We start from the raw sequence: 22,422 nt of genomic DNA on the forward strand, positions 1-22,422 counted from the left end.
AAACCTTGTCATGTCTGTTAGAGATTCATGTTGGCTAAAATTTGTCTGATTTAAGATCTTCTCCCTTCTTTCTATCTGTATTCCAAACCTTTGAAATATTTACTGGGAAATGTATGTTAAACCCTCATATCTTTCTTATTTAAATTGCATATTTTTCTATCCCTGAATAAATTTGCTGAGGATTCGATTTTCCATATCAAAATGAGACAAAAGTTCCTGACATTCTGATATTAACACAACCTTTTCAAAAGTTTTAAATAAATTATATAGGAATTTATCATCATTTAAGAGAGATGGACTACTGCATATTAAGTTATATTATAGACTCTTGATACTCCATTTTTCTTGCATTCCAACCACATTCACAAAAATTTGAAAAAACAAAATCACAAAGTTTTTCCATATCTCTTTGCCCCTGTCACACCGTGGGTGCAAATATAACATTTGAAATAATTCTGGGAATTTTGATGATCCTTTTTTTTTCCGCTTGTAGATCTTTTTCACTTTTAGAGATGAGCCATATTTTTTAAGTGAGTTCCACAGCCATGAGGTTAAGAAATGGAAGCTAACCTTAATATAGTAAAGTATAATGAAGAAAGATGATGTAAATTTCTTTATTCCCTGTATTTCTTCCCTCTCATGTTTTAACCCTTCAAAGGTCCACTCAAATAGTTTTTTCATGTTATATGTGTATTTTCTGTCTTCACAGTACTTAATAATTTGCTAGTGTAGCATTCATTGATCAGAAGTTATAGCAAGTTGTGTTAGAAGAACTTTATAAGGAGGAAGCAGGACCTGTTACCTAGAGTTTTTGTTGCTAGAAACATGTCGTTTTAGTAGTTAACATTGAATCCTATTGAGTATTTTTGCCAACAAATAATTTCTTTAAAATTTTAGATGATATTGGTGCCCACATGAATGTAGGAAGAACTTATAAAAATTTAAATAGAACCAAAGAAGCCGAAGAATCTTATATGATGGCCAAGTCACTCATGCCTCAAGTAAGTTATCATAATTTATTCCTATTGTGTCATGTCTCCTAGATATCCACGTTGAATAGAATTATCTAGATGGAAAACCCCTATCTTTTCTTCAATGTATTGATGTAACAGTAAGGCATCCGATGGACCATCTATTAGTATGAGTTTTATAAAGGATTACATTTACTTTTATAGCTTACTTAATTAAAATTTTTTATAGTCTGTTTATAAAAACTAAATCCATAGTTAGGAATTTTAGATATTCTTGGTTACAAGTTATCAATGAGTTAAATGACTTTAAATGAAGAGAATTATATTTATGTACATTAAGCACTAAATTCAACATTATTCCCACCAAAAAAAATAAATGAATAAACAAACGTAGCTACATCTCTGTTGCTGTGTTGTGTCCACCATTGTTATAATGACACACGTACAAGATTCTGTGGAAATCACAATACAGTGTCCATGTTGGAGAATTTGATCCTGCCCTTGACCAGCTGTGCATCATCAGAAAAGATAGTTTTCCCAATCGTAGTATATACTAATAGTATATTAATTAGAGTAGTGATATTAGTGATCAGATAGTTTGATAAATGTTTTAGGAACAAAGTTGCACCATCTTACATCTTAATTATTTCAGTCCTAAGATTCTAATGTTAAATTATATTCAATATAGATTTTTATCAGATGCAATTTATTATGTTCATTGAAAATTTGGGTCCATATATATTATAATAACCTTTACTTAACCTGAATAATCAGCTAATAAGAGAATTTTATTTCCTAACTCTACCAACAAGTGAGGTTTTAGTATAACTCCGAAATAAAATTAAGTACTCTATTGTCACAACCAGGAGATATTTTGCTGACAACATGAAAGTTGACATGTTGTGACAAATACACTAGATTGAGAGAAAGGAGTCCTGAGTTCTAGTCCTGGTCTGACTTAAAACATGCCAAGAGACCTTAGTCTCTAAAAGTTCTTAATTATATGACTTCATAAAATGATACATATAAATAAAAAGCTAATCATATTCTATTGAACTGGCATGAATGTGAAAAGTATATCCTTCGGTGCCACAAAATGTTATTTTATTTACATTCTGTGAATACTGTAGATGCTTTCACATTTTTATGATTTATTTTACTATAGCAATAAAACTACTAGTATTATCTTTTCATGTTCTCTGTATATTTTAAAAAAGTTACTCACGCTACTTGACTTTTATTTGGTAGTGAAATATCAAATTATGAAAATGCCTTTTCTTCTGAACAGGTTATTCCTGGTAAAAAATACGCTGCTAGAATTGCCCCTAACCACCTAAATGTTTATATCAATCTGGCCAACCTGATCCGAGCAAATGAGTCCCGACTGGAAGAAGCAGACCATCTGTATCGACAAGCAATAAGCATGAGGCCTGATTTCAAGCAGGCTTACATTAGCAGGTATCGTCGTTCACTGTAAGCTATCATCATAGAAAATTGAAGCTACATCTGTATGTACATTTTGACTATTTTGACGAAATTGGCTTTTGTTTCCTCAGTAATCTTAGTCGGCAACCAAGAACATAGAACATATAGAACATAACCTGTTTTAGACTAACAGTCAAATTTAATTGATTGGATTTGAACTGACAAGGGAGTCCGTAACTTACAATAGCAAACTTTAGGTTTTATATGAAAGAAAGGTTAGAAGAATCTCCTTCTTAGTTTTATGTGCTTCTCATCACCAAATTCATTTTATTTAAAAGACCTGAAACTTACATTTTGTAATAAGTACTTCGACTATCCAAATCTCAGGAGCTTTCTTAAATAAATACTGAGAATTTAGTGGTGATGCCTTTATCTATCTATCACAAAAATCTTTTTAGTTGTCAGTAAAAAAAAATTGGGGCATCACATGTTAGAACTTAATGCATTTTCCCATGTAAGTGTTATAGTTTCTATTATACTTGATGAAAACAGTGTGTTAAACTTTGTTTTGTGCTCTCAGTCCAGAAACCTAATCACTTTGTTTCTATGGGGAAAATGCATTCAGAAGGTAATAACTTTTTGATCTCTTCATAAATTTTGGAGGTTGTCTTTGTTCAGCCTTATCCAGTACTTTGCTTTTGAAATTTGCTAGGTTTATTGGAGTTGCATCCATAAATAAAACCTGTCATGGAATTATTAAACCGTCTCTGCATACCATTTTGGACAAATACCGTGTTTCCCGGAAAATAAGACCAAGCCGGAAAATCAGCTCTAATGCATGTTTTGGAGCAAAAATTAATATAAGACCCGGTCTTATATAAGATCCGGTCTCATATAATATGTACATTATATGAGACCGGGTTTTACATTAATATTAATATATGCTCCAAAACACTCATTAGAGCTGATTGTCTGGCTAGGTCTTATTTTCGGGGAAACACGGTAGGCATTGTAGAAGTTGGCTAATCAAGATTATTAGTTGTTCATTTGTTTTTATTCCTATGCTGATACTTCAGGAAAGAATAGTATCATAGTAAAAGTAACTCTCATATCGCTACTTAAATTGATTTGCACGTATGTCCTTAATCAAAATGACTTTTTAAGCTTTCTAACCGGAAATATAATTATATTAGAAAGATTTGTAAAATAGTTTTCAAATTGTGATCCTCCGTTCCAGATGTGTTTCTCCAAGGTGTCTGCAGGTGGCACTAGCGCCCCTTCCACCCTTCCTGATCAGCTTTAATTTTTTTTTTTAATAAATACTCATTTTAAAAGATGACAAAAAGTTAATATAAGAATGGGTAAAAAAATTTCACATGTTCTACTTTTTGTATAGTAAGACTTCTAACATAGATTAAAATACTGAAATTTCCCTATCACTACTGTATTTATTTTTCTTTTTCAAATGCTATTTGGTCTCCAGACAAGTTGATCTCCCACTCTGGTTACTGATGTACTCTATCTAGTCTGACTCCTTTTAAGATATATTCAAAAAATGTATTTTCTCTATTTCTCTTTCCTGGTTACCTCCCCACATCTTACTGTCTAAAATCAGGCACGCTTTTTCCTTCTTTAATAATATTTGAAAACATATCAAGCCAAATTTGCCAGACTCATGAGTTTAGGCATGAGGACAATTTCAGAGAGTTATTTTTCGTTTTGTTTTTTTATTAAAATTGGGATAACACGGGTTAATAACATATAATTTTCAGGTATACAAGATTATAATTCAGCTTGTGTCCTCTGTTGTGTGGTCCCCACCCAAAGTCTAGTTTCCTTCCCTTATCATATATTTGATCGCCTTTACCCACTTTGCCCCCCACCCTCCATCCCTTCTTTCCCCTCTGGCAACCCCTATTCTGTTATCTGTATTTATGAGTTTGTTTTTGTTTTGTTAGTTTTTTCTTACTTTTTGTTTTATATTCTACATATGAGTGAAACTACTTTTATTGTCCTTTTTTATCTGACTCATTTCACTTAGCATAATCTCAAGATACATCTATATTGTCACAAATGGCAATATTTCATTCCTCTTTATGGCTGAAAAGTATTCCATTGTGTGTGTGTGTACATGTGTGTGTGTGTGTGTGTGTGTGTGTGTATCACATCTTCTTTAATCACCCATCACTGGACACTTAGGTAGTTTCCATGTCTTGGCTGTTGTAAATGATGCTACAGTGAGCATAGGGGTATGAAGAAGCAAATAAGTGTTTTCATAATTTCGGGTAAATACCCAGAAGAGGGATTGCTGGATCATATGGTGGTTGTATTCTTAACTTTTTGAGGAGCCTCCATATTGTTTTCCATAGTGGCTGCACTAATTTACATGCCTGCAAACAGTGTACGAGGGTCCCCTTTTCTCCACAGTCTCTCCAACACTTCTTATTTCTTGTCTTTTTTATATTAGTCAATCTAATACATGTGAGGTGGTATCTCATTTGGGGTTTTGATTTGCCTTTCCCTAATAACTAGTGATGCTGAACAGCTTTTCATACACCTGTTGGCCACGTGCACATCTTGCTTGGAGAAATGTGTGCCCATTTTTTAATTGGAGTGTTTTTTGTTTTTTCTGCATTGTGTGAGGTCTCCATGTATTTTGGCTATAGCCCCTTATCAGAAGTATTGTTTGTAAATATCTTCTTCCATTCAGTTGGTTCCTCTTTCTTTTTGTTGATGGTCTCTTGCTGTGCAGAAGTTTTTTAGTTTGATGTCATTCCATTCATGTTTGCTTTTACTTCTCTTGCCTTTAGGGTCAAGTTCACAAAAACCCCCGAGAGACCAAGGTCCATAAGTTTAGTGCCTGTAACATAAAACAATATGTTTTGTTTTATTGTTTCAGGTCTTACATTCAAGCTTTAATCCATTTTGAGTCAGTTTTTGTGTATGGCGTCAGATAGTAGACTAGTTTCATTCGTTTGCATATGGTTGTCCAGTTTTCCTAATGCCATTTATTGAGGAGACTGTCCCTTCTCCAGTGTTTATTCTTAGCTCCTTTGGCAAAATTAGTTGTCCACATATGTGTGGGTTTATGTCTGGGCTTCTAATTTTATTCCATTGGTCTTTTGTCTGTTTTTCTGCCAGTACCATACTGTTTTGATTACTGTAGCTTTGTAGTGTAGTTTTAAGTCAGGGAGTATGATACCTCAAGTTTTATTCTTTTTTTTCTCAGGATTTCTTTGGCCAGATGGCTACGTGTGAAAGAAAATTTTAGGAGCCTAATTTAAAAGGAAAAAGAAAACTGTGACTATATGGAACAGCTTAAAACTTGTGAAAAATAGTATCTACAAACTGACATGGTTATAAGTAAAGCTTGTGCTTGGTTTTTCCACAGAGGAGAATTGCTTTTAAAAATGAATAAACCTCTTAAAGCAAAAGAAGCATATCTTAAAGCACTGGAGTTGGACAGAAATAATGCAGATCTTTGGTACAACTTGGCAATTGTTCACATTGAACTTAAAGAACCAAATGAAGCTCTAATAAACTTTAATCGTGCTTTGGAACTAAATCCAAAGCATAAGCTAGCATTATTCAATTCTGCTATATTAATGCAAGAATCAGGTATGTTTTCTCAAAATATTTCTATATTTAAACACATTGTAGTTTGAAATATAATAAAACCTTAACAAATTTATACTAACTGTAACATTTTATGAATGGATAGTTTATATCAAACTGTATAAATTATTTATAGGAATATTTAACATACTTAAAATAAACCTCTCAAGTCATATTCATTGACATATATGATACTAATTGTTAGTTCTTCTGGTATATGTTAAGATGGATTTTTTTTCAGGCAGTCTATTAAGCTTTATTAATCTATTCTGTCATTTTATACATGGAAGTATAATCTCTTATACATAAATATAGTGTTTAAATAATCTGAACTTGTAAAAATTTTAACATAATTATTTCTAGGAAGCGAAAAGCATTATATGTTTTAGAAAAAATAATTCTATTTTTATCTTGATTTATCAGACCATTTGGTATCGTTTTATATCACTTTACTATTTTCTGAGATATTATTGTAATTGGCTATGTTTTCTATAACTTAGTAAAACTAAATTACTAATTACTGTAAATCAGTATCTTTGACATATAGACATTTTAGTCTAAGAAAGTAGCATATAGATTTATAATCTTAATTTTTATGTTTGGAAAATCTGTATTTATATTTTTTAGTTAGTTCTTAGGTACTTTTTTAAGCTTTTGCAAAAAATGAACGATTCTTCAGAACATACTATTTTAGAGCTAAAGAGGACCTTCGAGTTTACTTTTGCCAGCCTTCTTTTATTTAGTAGATTAGAGAGTGAGGACCAAATAGACCTATTAACTACCCTAACTTCTTATTTCCGGTGTAGTAACTAGTACAAGATAAGAACTTAAGTCTACTGACTTACTTTCAAATTTTCTTTATCCATCATATTATCAAATAAAAGAATTGAGGGAGGTCTTTATGCCTGCTGTTCAAAGAAAGTGAAAATTTAGAGAAGTGCTAATATTTTTGTAAAGTTAGCTGTCTTTAGTAATCACAAAAGATCCCCATTGTCCAACCCTAGATTGTACCTTAAGGTTTGTAGTTATAGAACTTGAATTTATTTGCATTTATTTGCAATATAGATTATTTTAAATATTTGTGTACTAAATCCTAATTTATATTTATACTTATAAGCTTTATATTTAATGGTATACTTTTACCTTTGAAACGTCCTAAAGAATTTAAAATAACATGCAAAAAAACTTAGTAAGACTGAAACATTTTGTTTATCCAGTGTTAATGTCTCCTAAGCCTTTTTACATATATCTCATGTATATCTTAGAAAATTCAATAAGCTAGCCCAGAGAAATTTAAATAACTTGTTCAGTGTATAAAGTCACAATGTTAACAGAACCAAGTTTGAGTATATAGGTATATATCTGTTTCTTTTTAATTGTCTTTTCTTCCTCTGCTACTCCCAGTTAGCTTCTAAACTGTAAGGAGGTATTTTGCCCCTTTTGGTTTTTGACGCCCTCTTACTGTTTTAAAATTTAGGAAATGAGCTATCATTTCAGTGTTTCAAACACAGTATTTCCTATGAAGACTTTGTGGTTTTTACAAATCAACATTGCTATTGATTTAGATACAGCAATTAGTTGTTTTGATGCTGTCTTTTTGTAATCCTAACTAGACAAAATATGAAAGTGGCTTTTTCCCTCAGATGTAATTTATTTGCTAACAATACTTTTTTTCTTTAAAAATATTATTCATAGGTGAGGTTAAAGTCAGACCTGAAGCTAGAAAAAGACTTCTAAGCTATGTAAAAGAAGAGCCACAGGACGCTAATGGTTATTTCAATCTGGGAATGCTGGCCATGGATGACAAAAAAGACAGTGAAGCAGAGATGTGGATGAAGAAAGCCATAAAATTACAAGCTGACTTCAGAAGTGCTTTGTTTAATCTGGCTTTGCTGTATTCTCAGACTGCAAAGGAATTACTGGCTTTGCCAGTTCTGGAAGAGTTACTCAGATACTATCCTGATCATATTAAGGGCCTCATTTTAAAGGGGGACATTCTGATGAATCAAAAGAAAGATATACTTGGAGCAAAAAAATGTTTTGAAAAGATTTTGGAGATGGATCCAAGCAACGTGCAAGGAAAACACAATCTTTGTGTTGTTTATTTTGAAGAGAAGGATTTATTCAAAGCTGAAAGATGCCTGATTGAAACATTGAGATTAGCACCACATGAAGAATATATTCAGCGCCATTTGAATATAGTCAGGGATAAAATTTCTTCATCCAGCTTAATAGAACAGCCAATATTCCCACCTGCTAAGACTTCAGGTGTAAAAGGAGAAAAAGTTCCAACTGAAAATGTAAAAGAAATCAGAAGTGAACCCCGACCCACACAGATAATAAAAGCAAATGATAATAAAAGTCAGTCTAAATCCAACAAACCGGTAGGAAAAACTATAGACAAAGAGACCCCCCACAAAACAACAAAAGAAATCAAAGAAATTGAGAAGAAAAGAGTTGCTGCTTTAAAAAGACTAGAAGAGATTGAGCGTATTTTAAATGGTGAATAGCATTACTCTATATCTTACTACCGTGGTTTCAAAGAACTTAATGTGTATCATGTGACTGCTTACACTGGGAGCTTTGAAAAATAGCAAGGGCTCATAAGAGCCTGTCATGAGCTGCCTCTACATAGGATCACAATAAGATGTTTATTAAAGACCTATCTTACCCCAGGGTATGTATTATCTAAGATATGGCTGTAGTTTTCTAAGTTTTGGTGAATGCAGCAGATAAATATTAAATTATAGATGGCAAATTTGTATGTTTTGTTAGAGAAGGAAGAGTCTTCTGGCAGAATAATCTTGACTATTCTCAAAAATAGTCTGAGGCCTGAATGATAATCCCATGGGGTTAAATCCTACATTTGCTGTTTTATTCTGTGAATTCCCATTTATTAGCTGACTTCATTTTTCCTTTACCTGTTGGAATCTGGCTGTGGTTTGAAAACAGTTACTGAACACATTCTTCTTTCTTCAGTGACCTTCTGTTTAATCAGTTGACTTTGCACTACAAAAGAATACTGGCTTTATGTTGTATCCTTTTGTTGATTTTTACAAGGAATGCCAGATGAACATTTTAAAATAAGTCATGTGACATATGAGCTTAAGAATGTATTTTCACAATTGTGTGCTTGTCCTTCACTCTCAAATGCAATTTTTAATGAGGTAGTTTTAAATATATGTACGTACAACACATTTCTAATGGTGCTCATATATACTGTATATTTGTTTTGTTACATAAAAACGAATTCCACAGCATGAACCACATCACATAATCATGATTATCTTGACCTACACTCCCCAAACTATTCATGTTTATTAGTTATATTGAGAAGTCTCAATAACTAACTGTTTAAACTTTTGAGTTAAAACATAGTAAGTTTCATTTTCATCTTAGTGTTATCTCTCCAGTGTTATTTGAATGTTAATTTTGTTTTCAAAAACACACCTTAATCATTCTTTAGATACCTTAAGTAACTAAATTGAGTTCTGTTTAACTGAAGGCAAACAAAGTGACACAAAGTTTATTTTTAAACACTAAGTTCTTGATATTTTGTTATGGTGTATATTTTTATTAAATATTTATTTTGACTACTGAGCTTTCATAAAAATTTTAAAGCTGTTTTAATTCTATCAAGTATGGAGAACAAATTGCTATTGCATTTTCCTATATGTGTATATATTACAGTTTAACCAAAATTCCATCAGTCTTGGGCTGCTGTCCAGCTATAAAAGATAATTAGCCTAATACAGGATTAATGAATTGGTCTGTTGGTTTTAGTACATATAAATCTGAAAACTGTTAGGTTGAAGAGTAGATACTAATCAAATTTATTAATTTAAATCTAATTTTTTTCTTGACTTAAAATGCATTACAAATGCATTTCATAATAATAAAGTTGGTGTTTTGATTTAAAATGTTAAAGCTAAAGCTGTCCTAGGATAGTAACAAATATCTAATTATGCAGTATTTCAGGTTTTTTAGATGACTAATTTCTAGTTATGTATTACATATTCCTGTAACTTTTTTAAATAAATATTTTATAAATAGGTCACAGGTAACATGGTCTCCATTAAGGACGCACTCTAACTAGGTTCTGTGAGGCTCTCTCATAGATTTTTTTTTTTTTTTAAGGCAATAGGTAAGCACTGACTTAAGCTCTCTCGTAGATTTTTTTTTTTTAAGGCAAAAAGTAAGCACTGACACTAATGGTAGTTAATTCTTGATGAAGAAGACTCTTAATCATTAAAGCAATACCTAATTTCACTTACTAAATTATGGCTTTGTGACTCTAAATACAAGGTGGAGAATACCTCATATACTATGACTTGAAAAATGAAATCCATGGCATTCTTGTCTTTTTCACATAACTTGAGAAAAAATTTCTGAGTATGATCTCTTATTTTATAGTAGGAAGTGAGTATAGTTCAGAGGAGTGGAAGGAAATCTTTCATGACAGCATACCATAATAAAAGCTTTGAATAATATTTTAATAAAGATATAACTATTCAAAAGATGAAAGATATATTAATGTTAGCCAATGATTTTTATTAAAAAAAAAAGTTCCTCCTAATTAACACTTAGGACAGTGCCTACCATGTAGGAAGTGCTCATACATTTGAATTTTAAATTATTTATTTAAATAAAATCCATCCTGAGTAATAATTTTTCCAAATCAATGTTTGTCAACCCTCCTTTATATTAGAATCATTTGGAGGGCTCTTACTATGGACCCCACCCCACAACAGTTAAATATGAATTTTTTAGGAGTGGAGCCATTTTTAAGTTTTTCTAAAAATTCTCCTGAATGATTCTAATGTGTTGTCAGGATTAACAATCACTGCTCTAAATTCATTCAAGACAATCTTCTTATCTCTTCTGTATTAACCTTTTAAATGACTGTGTAACACAATTAAGTTTTGATGTTTCACGTTCTATTCAGGAATACGCTCTTCTGATGACTAGTACAGTAAGTCCTCACCTAACATTGTCAGTAGGTTCTCAGAAACTGTGACTTTAAGTGAAACAACATATAATGAAATCAATTTTACCATAAGTTAATTGATACAAAAAGAATTAAGTTCTTACAGCATATTTCTGGTCACAAAAACATCACCAAACTCTTAAATAAAGACCTAGAACACTTTCATTATTAAACGGTGAAATAACTGTGAACTATGCATACATTTAAGAAAGAGTAATAAAAACAAGATGATTTTCCAAAACATCATTTTTAGTTCAGGGTCCAGGGGGCTCAAAGCCACTCCAGGCAGCTCAAGGCAGAGACAGGCACCAACCCTCGACAAGACGCCCTTCCATTGAAGGGCGCATTCACACCCACGCACTCAGACTGGCACAATTGAGACATGCCAATTAACCTCGTGCACATCTTTTGTCGATGGGAGAAAACCAAGCACCTGGAGAAAACCCCTGCAGACATGGAGAGAATGTGTAAACTCCACAGAGTGGCCCCAGCTGGGAATTGATTTTTTTTGTTATTTCATCGATGTTACAACATCAGAAAAGACATTGAACAAAACGTTTCTTGAGAACCTGCTGTATTCCATCTTAAATTCCATCAAGCTTACTTATGTGTAAGATGATTATTTCTTTTTAAATTCATAATAGAAATTTTATTCAGTCTGTTCACGTGAAAAAAGTAATAGCTTTTTCTTTGCAACTGCCTTTTTGGGAAAATGGAGGGTAGGGACATTTTAATCCAGTTCACTAACCTATGGTTCAGAGTTGCGAGCATCTGTAAATTTGGAAAAGAAAGCTTAATAGGTTTGTGAGCTAGTGAAGGATGTGGTTTCAGTTCTCATTGTTTGATAAAAGAATCTACTCCCCTAAAGTTCTAGGAAAGCTTTGACAATCCCCAACAAGCAATTACATTACTACATGGCTTCTCAGAAGGAAGAATTAAGTTTTTCTTATGTTGCTTTAGATGTGTTTCCTTATGAACATTCAGAATTGGGAACTTATTAAGCTTATTTTATGAGGTTGACGACTTGAAGGATAAAATGTGTTTGCAATTTTGTGTTTACTTTTGTGTAAATATTTGGTATGTGAATTACACAATTATATTAAAACCTCGTGGCTTTCACGACATCTAATTTGAGCTCAACTTCATGTTACAGGATACTTCTTTAAAGATGCTTCACTGAAAAATCTGAAAATATAGATTTGTATGTCAATTTATACTTCAGAAATCCATATATTTGTCATTTATTTTTTTAAAAAACCTGCCTGCATGAGTAATTAGTATTTAAAATGAATCCACCAAAATATCTGGTAACTTTGTCCAAAATTTGACCTGTTAAAAGCTGTCAGCCATCTATGTTAAGGGTTCATAAGAAAGTAGTTTAAAATTATGTGCATTTTATATTACTGTGGTGTCTGTGTGTACCATATTTCTAAATATTCACTATTAAATTGATACTTTTTAAAGCCTTAAACTGAACTGCCTTTTAGTGTTCAAATGAAAAAGATAATAATGTATTGCGATATCTGTCCCCACAAAGGAAGACCTAGGAGGTAGTTTTATTGGCAATCATCTGAGAAAAGCGTGTGTTAAAGTAGTTCCTAACAGTGATACATTTTCAACCCTGAATGACAGAAACTCAAGAAAATGAGATGGTTATGTCGAATGTTATACTCGATTGGAAGTCAGTGTAGTGAAATAATTAGGAATTTAAGCTGTGGATCTGCCTGGATTCAAATCTTGGTACCACATTTACTAGTATAACTTAAGGGAAGTTGTTGAAACTTTATGTCCTCAGTTTCCTCATCTGCAAGTTGGGGGAAATACTCATCAAATTAAGATAAATATATCTCCTAGTGCATTAAATTGGCAGGTATCTTTATAACTATAAATAGTGTGTGCTCAGCCATGTACACTATAAATAGCCTTTACCACGTGTTTGACAAAGACCACAGTTAACATCACTTAGTGAATTGTGATTTTAAAAAGCCATGAATGATTTGATATGATTGACTTAATTTTATGTGGTGCCAAGAATGAAATTAACAGGTGTAACCAATAATACTGATCTATCCATCAAGTGCTGTCTTGACTATATTTAATTGTGGTATGATGGTATTGCATTGTCAGACTGGAAAAGCTAAAGAAACAAAATGGTTTTCATTTTGCTGGCCTTATTAGTGGACAACTTTTCTAACAAGTAGTCATTAACTGTTACCAGGTGTTACTATCTATTTCAGGAACATGGCAGTATGCTTACACGTCAGAAGTATCATTTAATTCTATGCCTTTTCTAAATTGATTTTGTTTAAATAAATTCAGCAAATGGAAAAATGTATAATATACCAGGGGTGCCAAAAAAAATGTATGCACATGACTTGTATTCATCTTTTGTTATCTGTAAATATTGAGTATTACAATTTTAATACAGTTTTTTTCCTTTCTTAAAACTTGTATATATATTTTTGGCACCCTCTGTATATTTATATTTAATACATTAATATATTTAAATTGCTTAGGCCAGTTCTTGGCACATAGTAAATAGAATTAGTTACTAAATCGCAAGGCTGAGACTTGCATTCAATGCCTATGATCTGAATTATATGTGTGTTAGCAGAGGTAATGTCACTCATTGGGCAATGTAGCAAGCAAATTATTAGAAATCTAATATTCATGCATATTCATTAGCCGCCAAGCCAACAGGTACATGCCTTAAATAAAATGTATTTATTAAATATTAAATTTATAAATTAAATTTGTTTAATTATTAAAACACACAAGTAAGAATTCCTACTAAGACACCTTAAAATTGTAGTACCTTGATATTTTGCTGTTCACTGCCATCAGGGAGGTAACACAAGATAAAATATTAGTGCCAGAAGTCTCTGAAGGCTTGATCACCGGTGAATTCATGTTCTTTGGAACCCACTTCCGATGAATAACATTTCTGTGACTATGCCAATGGATAGCATACGTAGTTCCCATCAAGTAGCTTGTAAGCTTGTATTCTATAAGAACCTGGCTCCTGCATGTTTCTGCCTTGAACCCCTCAGCAAACCGTTCTGGTTTGCCCTTTCTTAAAAACTTTCATGCTTAAAACTCAGTCTTTACTCCTTCCTTCCTCCGTGGCTTTAGTTTCTGATATTAGGAAATAGTCTAATTAAATTAATACATACCAAAGTGTGAATGACAGGTGCATCTTATTAACCATCTCAAACAGTTAATTGAAGGGAACATCTTGTTTTGTAAAGTTTCAGGCAGTGTAGTGGGAGCTATTTGAGGGTTAAGGAGTTTCTCCACCAGTCTGTCTAGCTAAGAAAATAATTGAGAGAGGCCACAGAAAAGCTTGGTAACTACAACATGGCCACAAGGTCCAGTTTCTGCTGGGCCCTGGCAGGCCCGGTGACTACACTTTGGGAGTGGTATCAGAGTACCTCGATTGTCAGCAGACTTGGATCAAGGCCCAGTGGTGGTATCTGTAAAATTAATTCCTGGGCACTGGATACAGTGTGTACATTTTTAATGCACGATCTTTTTATATGATGTTTCCTTCAGTGCCTCTACATTGTCATTTGCAGGTTCTTTCTCTGCATATCTCTTCCACACTTTCTTGATTTCTGCTTCTTGGAACAATGGTTTCAGCTATACATGATTCTAAGTCTTCAGCCCAACTTTTCTCTAAGCACCAGAACCGTGAACCCAGTGGTCTAATTATTAATAAACATCCCACAGGCATTGAGTACCTCTAGCCCCTCTTCCAGACCTCAGGCCTATGTGATACTAATTTAACTCTGCCTAAGAGAAAGAAAGAAAAAAGAAAACATATCCAACTTAGAGCAGAGATAGGAGGTTAGGAAGAGACCAAAGGGACATGAGATCTTGCTAATGTATCTACTCAAAACTGGCAAAGTTTAAGACATCCATAAGGCAAATAAATGTAATTGTGGGGCTTAGATTAAAAACAAATACTCCAAATATATGGAAAGAAGTTGTGATTTAATCTATCAGAAAACCCCCTTTCCAATGCAATGTAGTAATGGGGTGGGCCAACTAGGAAATGCAGTATGAAAAGTGTTAGACTACACACTAGTATAGCAGGAATTAAAGAATGTAAATGAGTTAGACCCAACAAACACAAACTTGACGAGTTCTATTTTTAATATTTTAATTATATTCCATTTTACATAATACATATTTAATTGAATTATAAATAGTAACGTTCAACAATATGTTGTCTACAGAACAGTTGAAAATATGTAGGAAAGTTAAAAGCATGACAAAAAACGTCTACCAGTAAAAATCAACCAGGGCAACCTGGAGTAGCAATTTTAATATATGACAAAATAGAATTTAAGGTCAAAAGGCAAAAAGACCTAGGGGAAAATAAATGATGTCTACTGGTAAAAGGAATAAGAAAATATGTCCATCATAAATATATATGTCACAGAATGTTAAAACTTAAAATCAAGCAACACCAAACAATAGTACAGGGAAGTAGATGAATTAGAAATTATAGCTGGAGATTTTATCAAAACTCTCTGAGAAGCTAATGGATCAAGCAGAGAAAAAAAATAGTAGATAGAGGCCTAAATAATGTCTGAACTATTAAATTTTTACAGAATTTCACACTTAATAAAGAATATTAATTATTTTCTAGCACATACAGAATATTTACGGAAGTAGACTATGTCAGGCCACAAAGGAAACCTCAGTAAATTCCAAAAGACTGATACTCTTTGACCATAATACAAACGTACACAGTAACACAAAACTGGAAGCAACACTGAAGCTCATCAGGAGGGAAATGGTGGATAAACAAGTTGTGGAATACTCAATGAAATACTGTCAGCAATTACAGAAAACGACGAAAAACTTATACACAACTACATAGGTGAATCTCTGAGCAAAAGAAGCCATACACAAAAGAGTACGTTATGTATGATTTCATTTATATGAAATCCCAGAACAGACAAATCTACAGTGGATGCCTTGAACTACAGGGTGGGGATGGTAGCTAAAGAACCCAAGAGAACATTTTAGGGTAATGAAAATATATCCATTACCCAGTAATTCCACTCTAAGATATACTGATAAAGTGCATAAACGTGCACTAAAACACAAGAATATTCTTAGCATATTATTTGTACGAGTCCCAACCTTGAAATCACCAAAATAGTAATGAAAAGTAGACAGGATATTTAAATTATAGTCATACAATGAAATGTTATGAATATACAGTAAGTATGGATGAACTGCTACATGTAACAACATAGATAGATGTCACAAATAATTAGATAAGAAAGTGAAACACAAAGTTACTACTGTATGATTCTATTTATGTGAAGTTGACAACCTGGCAAGAAGAATTTGTGCTGTTACAAGTCAGGATAGTGGTTAACTTAGAGAAGGAAATTGGTTGGTTGTTGTGAGGAAGCATGAAGCGTGGGCCTTGACGTTCAGGTTTTGTTCTGTTTCTTGATCTGGGTGATGTACGCACACATAGGTTCGATTTTTGACCATTTGGAATATATGCTCTTTTTTGGATGGATAATAAACTTCAAAAAAAGTTTAATAATGTTAAAAGATGTATTAAAGGAAATAGAAAATACAATAAAAATTTAGGTGTAATGTATACAAAAAAATCCCACAATCTCAGTTTAGTAAGAAATAAATAAATATCAAATGCAAGGAATGACTGGAAGAATGTACAGTAGACTATAAATTTTACAACTGCTTTATTGAGATAATTGACATAGAATGAACTACTCGTATTTACAGTTTGTTTGGTTTTGAAATACACACACCTGTGAAACAATCACAACCATGGTAATGAACATTTTCATCACCCCTCCGTCCTCCCCTCAGTCTCAAGTAGAGCATCTTTGAAGGCCTGAGGGGGAAAAAAAAAAAACCACAAAAGAAAAGCTTTAAAAACTCAGAATTCTACATCCAATAAGAATAGCCTATCAGTTTGGAAGTGAAGTAAATAAATTTTCAAATAAAACTAAAATAAGAGAATTTGTTGCAAGCAGACCTGCATTACAAGAAATGCTAAAGAAAGAACTTCGGGGTGGAGGGAAAAATGATGACATATAAAATCTAAGATCCTAAGAAAAGAATGAAGTAGTAACATCAGAAATAGTAAATATCTGGATAAATGCTAAACCATTTGGTTTTTACGATCTTCCTCTTAATTTCTTTATTATACATATAACCCCTCCCTCCCAGCCCCACCAGTACATCGCTGATCTGCTGTCTGCCTCTATAGATTAGTTTACCTTTCCTACAGTTTCATATAATTATATCATTTCCTTTATTTGTTGTTGTTGTTGTTGTTATTGTTTGTTTGGCTTTTTCCATGCTGAGATGGACTGAATGTTTGTGTTTCCCCCAAATTCCTATGTTGAAGCCTTAACAATGTGATGGTATTTGGAGGTGGAGCTTTGGGGAGGTAATCAGGTTTAGAGAACTTCATGGCGGATGTGCCCGAGATGGGATTAGTGTCCTTATAAGAAAAGGAAGAGAGATCAGTTTGCTCTCTTCCCCCATCTCCATAGAAGGACGCAATAAAAAGTGCTGTCTGCATGCCAGGGAGAGGCTTCTCACCAGAAATTAAACCTGCTGGCACCTTGATCTTGGACTTCTCAGCCTCCAGAACTGTCAGAAATAAATGTCTGCGTAAGCCACCCAGTCTTTATCATTTTGTTAGAGCAGCCCAACCTAAACCGCACTGGAATAATTACTTTAAGACTCATCTCTATTGCTGCATGTATCAATAGTTCATTTATTTTTAGTACTAAATAATATTCCATTGTATGGACATACCACAGTTTTTCTTCACTCATCTGTTGATGCACATGCAAATACAAATTTGTACCTCTGTCTGGCACAGTGATCTTTATTTTCTCCTTATATATTTTTAAAATACTAACCAATAAAAATATAATTCTATTATTTGTAGTTTGCATTTTCCGACTGTCTACCTGAAATCTACTCCACTTCTGCAAGTGACCATTTGGGGGGTTAGTCCTCCCACGTGATCAGTCCACGGGTTTCTGGAGGTGTAGAGACCAGATTATATAATTCAGACCTAAGTCATCTAATCATTCAGCATTTGGTATTTATTGACCCCTCTACTGTCATTCATTTAGGAATGTCACCTTGACCAAATCAAAGCCAATGAAATGACCCATGATTTTGCTAATAGTTCATTGACTTAAAATGAGAGAGAATGTAAGATTAAAATTATGGGAACCATCTTCCCACTGTAAAGAGAGATCCTATGTAAGAATAGAGCCAAGATATGGAGTAGAGCATAAGGAATAGACACAGTGGAAATGTAACAGCTATATCTGATGTCAGAGGGGTAGTAGATTGGGGGAGGGGATTATCACTGTGTGAGGGGTGTAAATGTCTAACTATTATATTGTTTTGTGCACCTAAAACTGATAATAATAGTAAAAAAGAAGAGAGCCAAGATAGACTAGACAGATCATAGAGGTAAGACATTCAGTCACAGTGATGTCGTTAGAGACCTAGTAAGACTGCATCTGAAAAGACAAAGTGAGTGTCACTCAATCCCAGTCTTGGAAGTTAGCATTTTGATTACATGTAAGTAAAACAACTTGTAAAACTGCCCATTGTGTGTCCTGTGCTGAACAAGGCAACAAGATTAAAGACATTGTTTTGAAAACTTGAGGATGCTAGGGCCTTTAATAAGGTCAAACAAGAATGAGAAAGTTTTAAGCTGGCTCCATTCCATCTGAAAACAGAGATCAATGAATATTTCTTTGGTATATGGGTCCTTTGTACCTGCAGTCTGAAGTCTAAGACAGCTGCAACTACAGTAGGAGCATTGGCAAGGGTCAGCAAGCCCAATTCTCTGTCCCAAGCTAACACTAACTCAAGCAAAATCAGAGGTAGGAGACTCGTCAAGAATGGGAGTTGAGAAAATAGTACTCTATTACCTCAGGTCCCTACCACATTCTTTAAGCAGTCATTGCCCGCGAAGGTGATGAACTACTCCCACCAGCAAGATGCAGCCAAGGGCACAGATACTAAGAAAAGGGACATTCAGCTCAGGGCTAAAAGGATTGGCAGTGCATTGTGTCTGTATTAGCTTCCTAGGACTGCGGCTAACAAAGTGCCACAAACTTGGATGTCTTAAAACAACACAAATTTACTGTCTCACGATTCTGGAAACTAGACGTCTGAAATCAAGGTGTGAGCAGGGTTTATTCCTTCTGGAAGCACCAAAGGAGAAACTGTTCCATAGTTTCTGGAAGTTCTGGCCGTTGTCAGCAATCTTTTGAGTTCTTTGTCTTGTAGATGTATCACTTTGATCTTTGACTCCATCCACAGGGCACTGTGTGTGTGTGTGTGTGTGTGTGTGTGTGTGTGTGTGTGTCCTCTTCTTAATTATTAAATTAAGGGCCCACTTTAGTACGACCTCATCTTAACTAATTATATCTGCAAGGACCCTCTTTGAAAATAAGGTCACATTCTAAGGTACAAGAACATCCATTTGCCCTGTTTCTAGTGCCATTTTGAAACCCATCCAGGGGTGCTCCATTCGAGGGAAACATGTGATCTGCACTGATGGAAATAAGTATATTCCATCTCATGGCTGTAGTCATTTGCAGCCAAATTCAGGAATTTGTACATGACTTAATCAGAATTAGTAAGCCGTTGGAATTTACCAGAATCTCTTGCTGCTTTTCCACTGTATTTGTTTGAGAGACAAAGTCTAGAACTAGAGCAGCCATCTTTAAAAAGGAGAAGGCATGGAATCTGACAGTAGAGGATCATGATGTATAAACAGAAACAACAGAAAGAATCTGGGTCTCGGTGACATCGTTTGGTGCCCTATCATGATGCAGTAGAAGCCAAAAATTGTATTTTTATTTTTATAGGCCAGAAGCCTATAAAAAGTCTTTGTTCTTAAACCTTTTTGGATTGGGTTTTCTGTCACATGAAATTTAATAAAACCTATTGACACATACTTTTTAAACATCGAAATATGTTTTCAATGCTTTATAATCCAAGAAAAACTTTTTTCAAAGCAACATGTTGTTTTTCTGGAGTTAATCTGATATTAATCAAAGACAGATTTGAACTGATAAAATTTCACAATGGGAGGGAATATGAGGAAGTTTTTTTTCACGTTTTCTGGGTTTTGTATCCTCTTTCAAAAATCTGCGAAACATATAATGTGTGATTAATTCACTTTAAAAGGTTCTCATGATCCTTCTCCTAGTGTATCTCCTACCTTTCTACTCCTCACCCATTTCTCTCCAGCTCAACTAGCCTCCTTGCTGAGTTCCCACCTCAGGGGCTTTGCACTTCCCATTCTCTCCTCCTAGAACTCTTTTCTTTCACGTATCTGCATGGTTTCCTAAACTCATTTATATTTCTTGTCAAACACAATTGAACACCAAATGCAATGACACATTAAAGAACGTATAAGGGTAAAGAGCTGTGAAAGGGGTAACAATTGATTCTAGATCAGAATATAATAAGTGGAAAACTAATTCTTGAAAGATAATTATTACAAATGAAAAAGAAATAAATTAATTACCGTGGAGGCCATGTCTTCAAGTCCATTGTTCAAGGCACTGCCCTCCTAGAATGAATGTACCTGGTGTCGGCACATACAGGGGTAACTGTGGCAGGTTGTGGAGATTTCAGGGAGTAAAGTCAAGGGATTATTATTCTGTAAAATATGTTCTTTTAGTAATTTTTTCCTCTGTATGGTGTTCTCTTCCTTTTGGTGAGTGTGTTTTGGTCATTATTGCTTTGTCCTTAGTTATCTTTCTTCCAAGATGGTTTACAGTACATGTGGGATCATGTTTCGGAACACTCTTGAGAAGGTCTTCGAAAATATTGAATAGCTAAGTGTGACTGAGGTGGTGTTCAGAGGACAGGTTCTGTGAGGTAGACATTTTACTCATTATTTCAAAGCATAACTGGAATGATGAGACATAGAAACACAGCCCGAATTTCTATACAGAGGCCAGTGGGAAAGGAGCAGAAAGCCTCCATTAATACCTTTAAGTAGAAAAATGCAAAGAAGCCCTTGAGACTCACACATAGTTAGGACTAGGACATGGGATAGGCAGTAGAGGTAGTTCTTAAAGTATACAGATCCATGATGACAATAGTTTTTTGGTTTTTTTTTTTTCCCCCTCTTGTAGTCACCATTGCTCCTGTCTAGTATGATTTGGATCAAGGAAGACTAGGAGCCAGACATAACTTTAAAATGACTCAACAAGAGGGAACCCAGTGTCTTGATAAGCTTCTCAAAAAATTAAATGTTCGGTGAAAACAGAGAAGTTGAGTCAACTAAGCCACGGTGTGGGAACAGAGACAGGAGTGCAGTTTCCAGGCTCTCGGCCTCACGTGGAAAGGTGCTGGCTCAGGTAGTAAATGGCCATCAACTGTGATCAGATGGCCATCAGCTGTGGCTAGTTGGCCGTCAGCTGTAACCCGTAAGCCATTGGCCACTAATATAACTGCTGTGGCTACACTAGCAGAAAATGGGGGCTAGCAAGAAGATGGTGGCTGGCAAGCACGGATTGCAGTTAGCATGGCGGGTTGTGGACAATGTGGCTCCTGCTTCCTGTGTCTCCAACCAGCCACCAGCAAGAATACAGTGGTATGACTCTCCTATTTATGGCTCCATGGGTGTTCCTTTTTGGCCTCACCATATCCTGCGTTCTTATGTGGGGAGCGGGACCAGAGACCCCATAGGCCGGCCCGCATAACACACAGTTATTGAATAGAGAGACACTAGGTCACTTACCTGTAGAGCCCATTGCATTTTTAAGTCTCAGACGACCTGGAACATAGGATGATTGTGCTATGGTATACACAAACTATACTATGCTACTGGTATTTCCTCATATTCTTGTAAACCACGTCACTGAAGTTACATTAGTGTTTGTGTGTGTGAGCATATGTGAGACCCTAAATAGCCTGATTAGTACTTGTAGTACTGAAAATCTATTTAGTAATAAACAATTTTTAATGGGCCACATAGGTCCTTTAAGTATACCAGGTCTTACAGTTAAGTTTGCAAACTTTTTGCTGTGATGGTGCGAACTTTTTTTGGTATCAGAGGGATTATTCATTATGAATTTGTACCAACTGGACAAACAGTTAACTAAATTTACTATTTGGAAGTGCTGAAAAGGCTGCATGAAAAAGTTAGATGAAAACGACCTGAACTTTTCACCAACAATTCATGGCTCTTGCATCACGACAATGCACCAGCTCACACGGCACTGTCTGTGAGGGAGTTTTTACCCAGTAAACAAATAACTGTATTGGAACACCCTCCCTACTCACCTGATCTGGCCCCCAGTGACTTCTTTCTTTACCTGAAGATAAAGACAGTATTGAAAGGAAGACATTTGGATGACATTTGGG

General features: G+C 34.3%; 1 protein-coding gene across 3 annotated transcripts in view; it reads left to right on the forward strand.

Annotated features, from left to right (window-relative positions):
* Positions 1-12,469, forward strand: part of TMTC3 (transmembrane O-mannosyltransferase targeting cadherins 3) — a gene marked incomplete at its 5' end in the record, with an annotated part of 51,918 nt that extends 39,449 nt beyond the window's left edge. For 2 of the 3 annotated variants that reach the window (XM_081059022.1, XM_081059020.1), the window contains 4 exons: positions 898-1,001; positions 2,260-2,429; positions 5,788-6,014; positions 7,707-12,469. In XM_081059022.1, the coding sequence (XP_080915148.1) occupies positions 898-1,001; positions 2,260-2,429; positions 5,788-6,014; positions 7,707-8,521 (1,316 nt within the window). In that variant the 3' untranslated portion in view covers positions 8,522-12,469. Of the gene's footprint in view, positions 1-897; positions 1,002-2,259; positions 2,445-5,787; positions 6,015-7,706 lie in introns of all 3 variants that reach the window. The other variant, XM_081059021.1, reaches the window with a different exon arrangement.
* Positions 12,470-22,422: the final 9,953 nt, after the last annotated feature.

This window comes from Rhinolophus hipposideros (genome assembly GCF_964194185.1).
Source record: "Rhinolophus hipposideros genome assembly, chromosome: 9".
NCBI lineage: Eukaryota > Metazoa > Chordata > Mammalia > Chiroptera > Rhinolophidae > Rhinolophus > Rhinolophus hipposideros.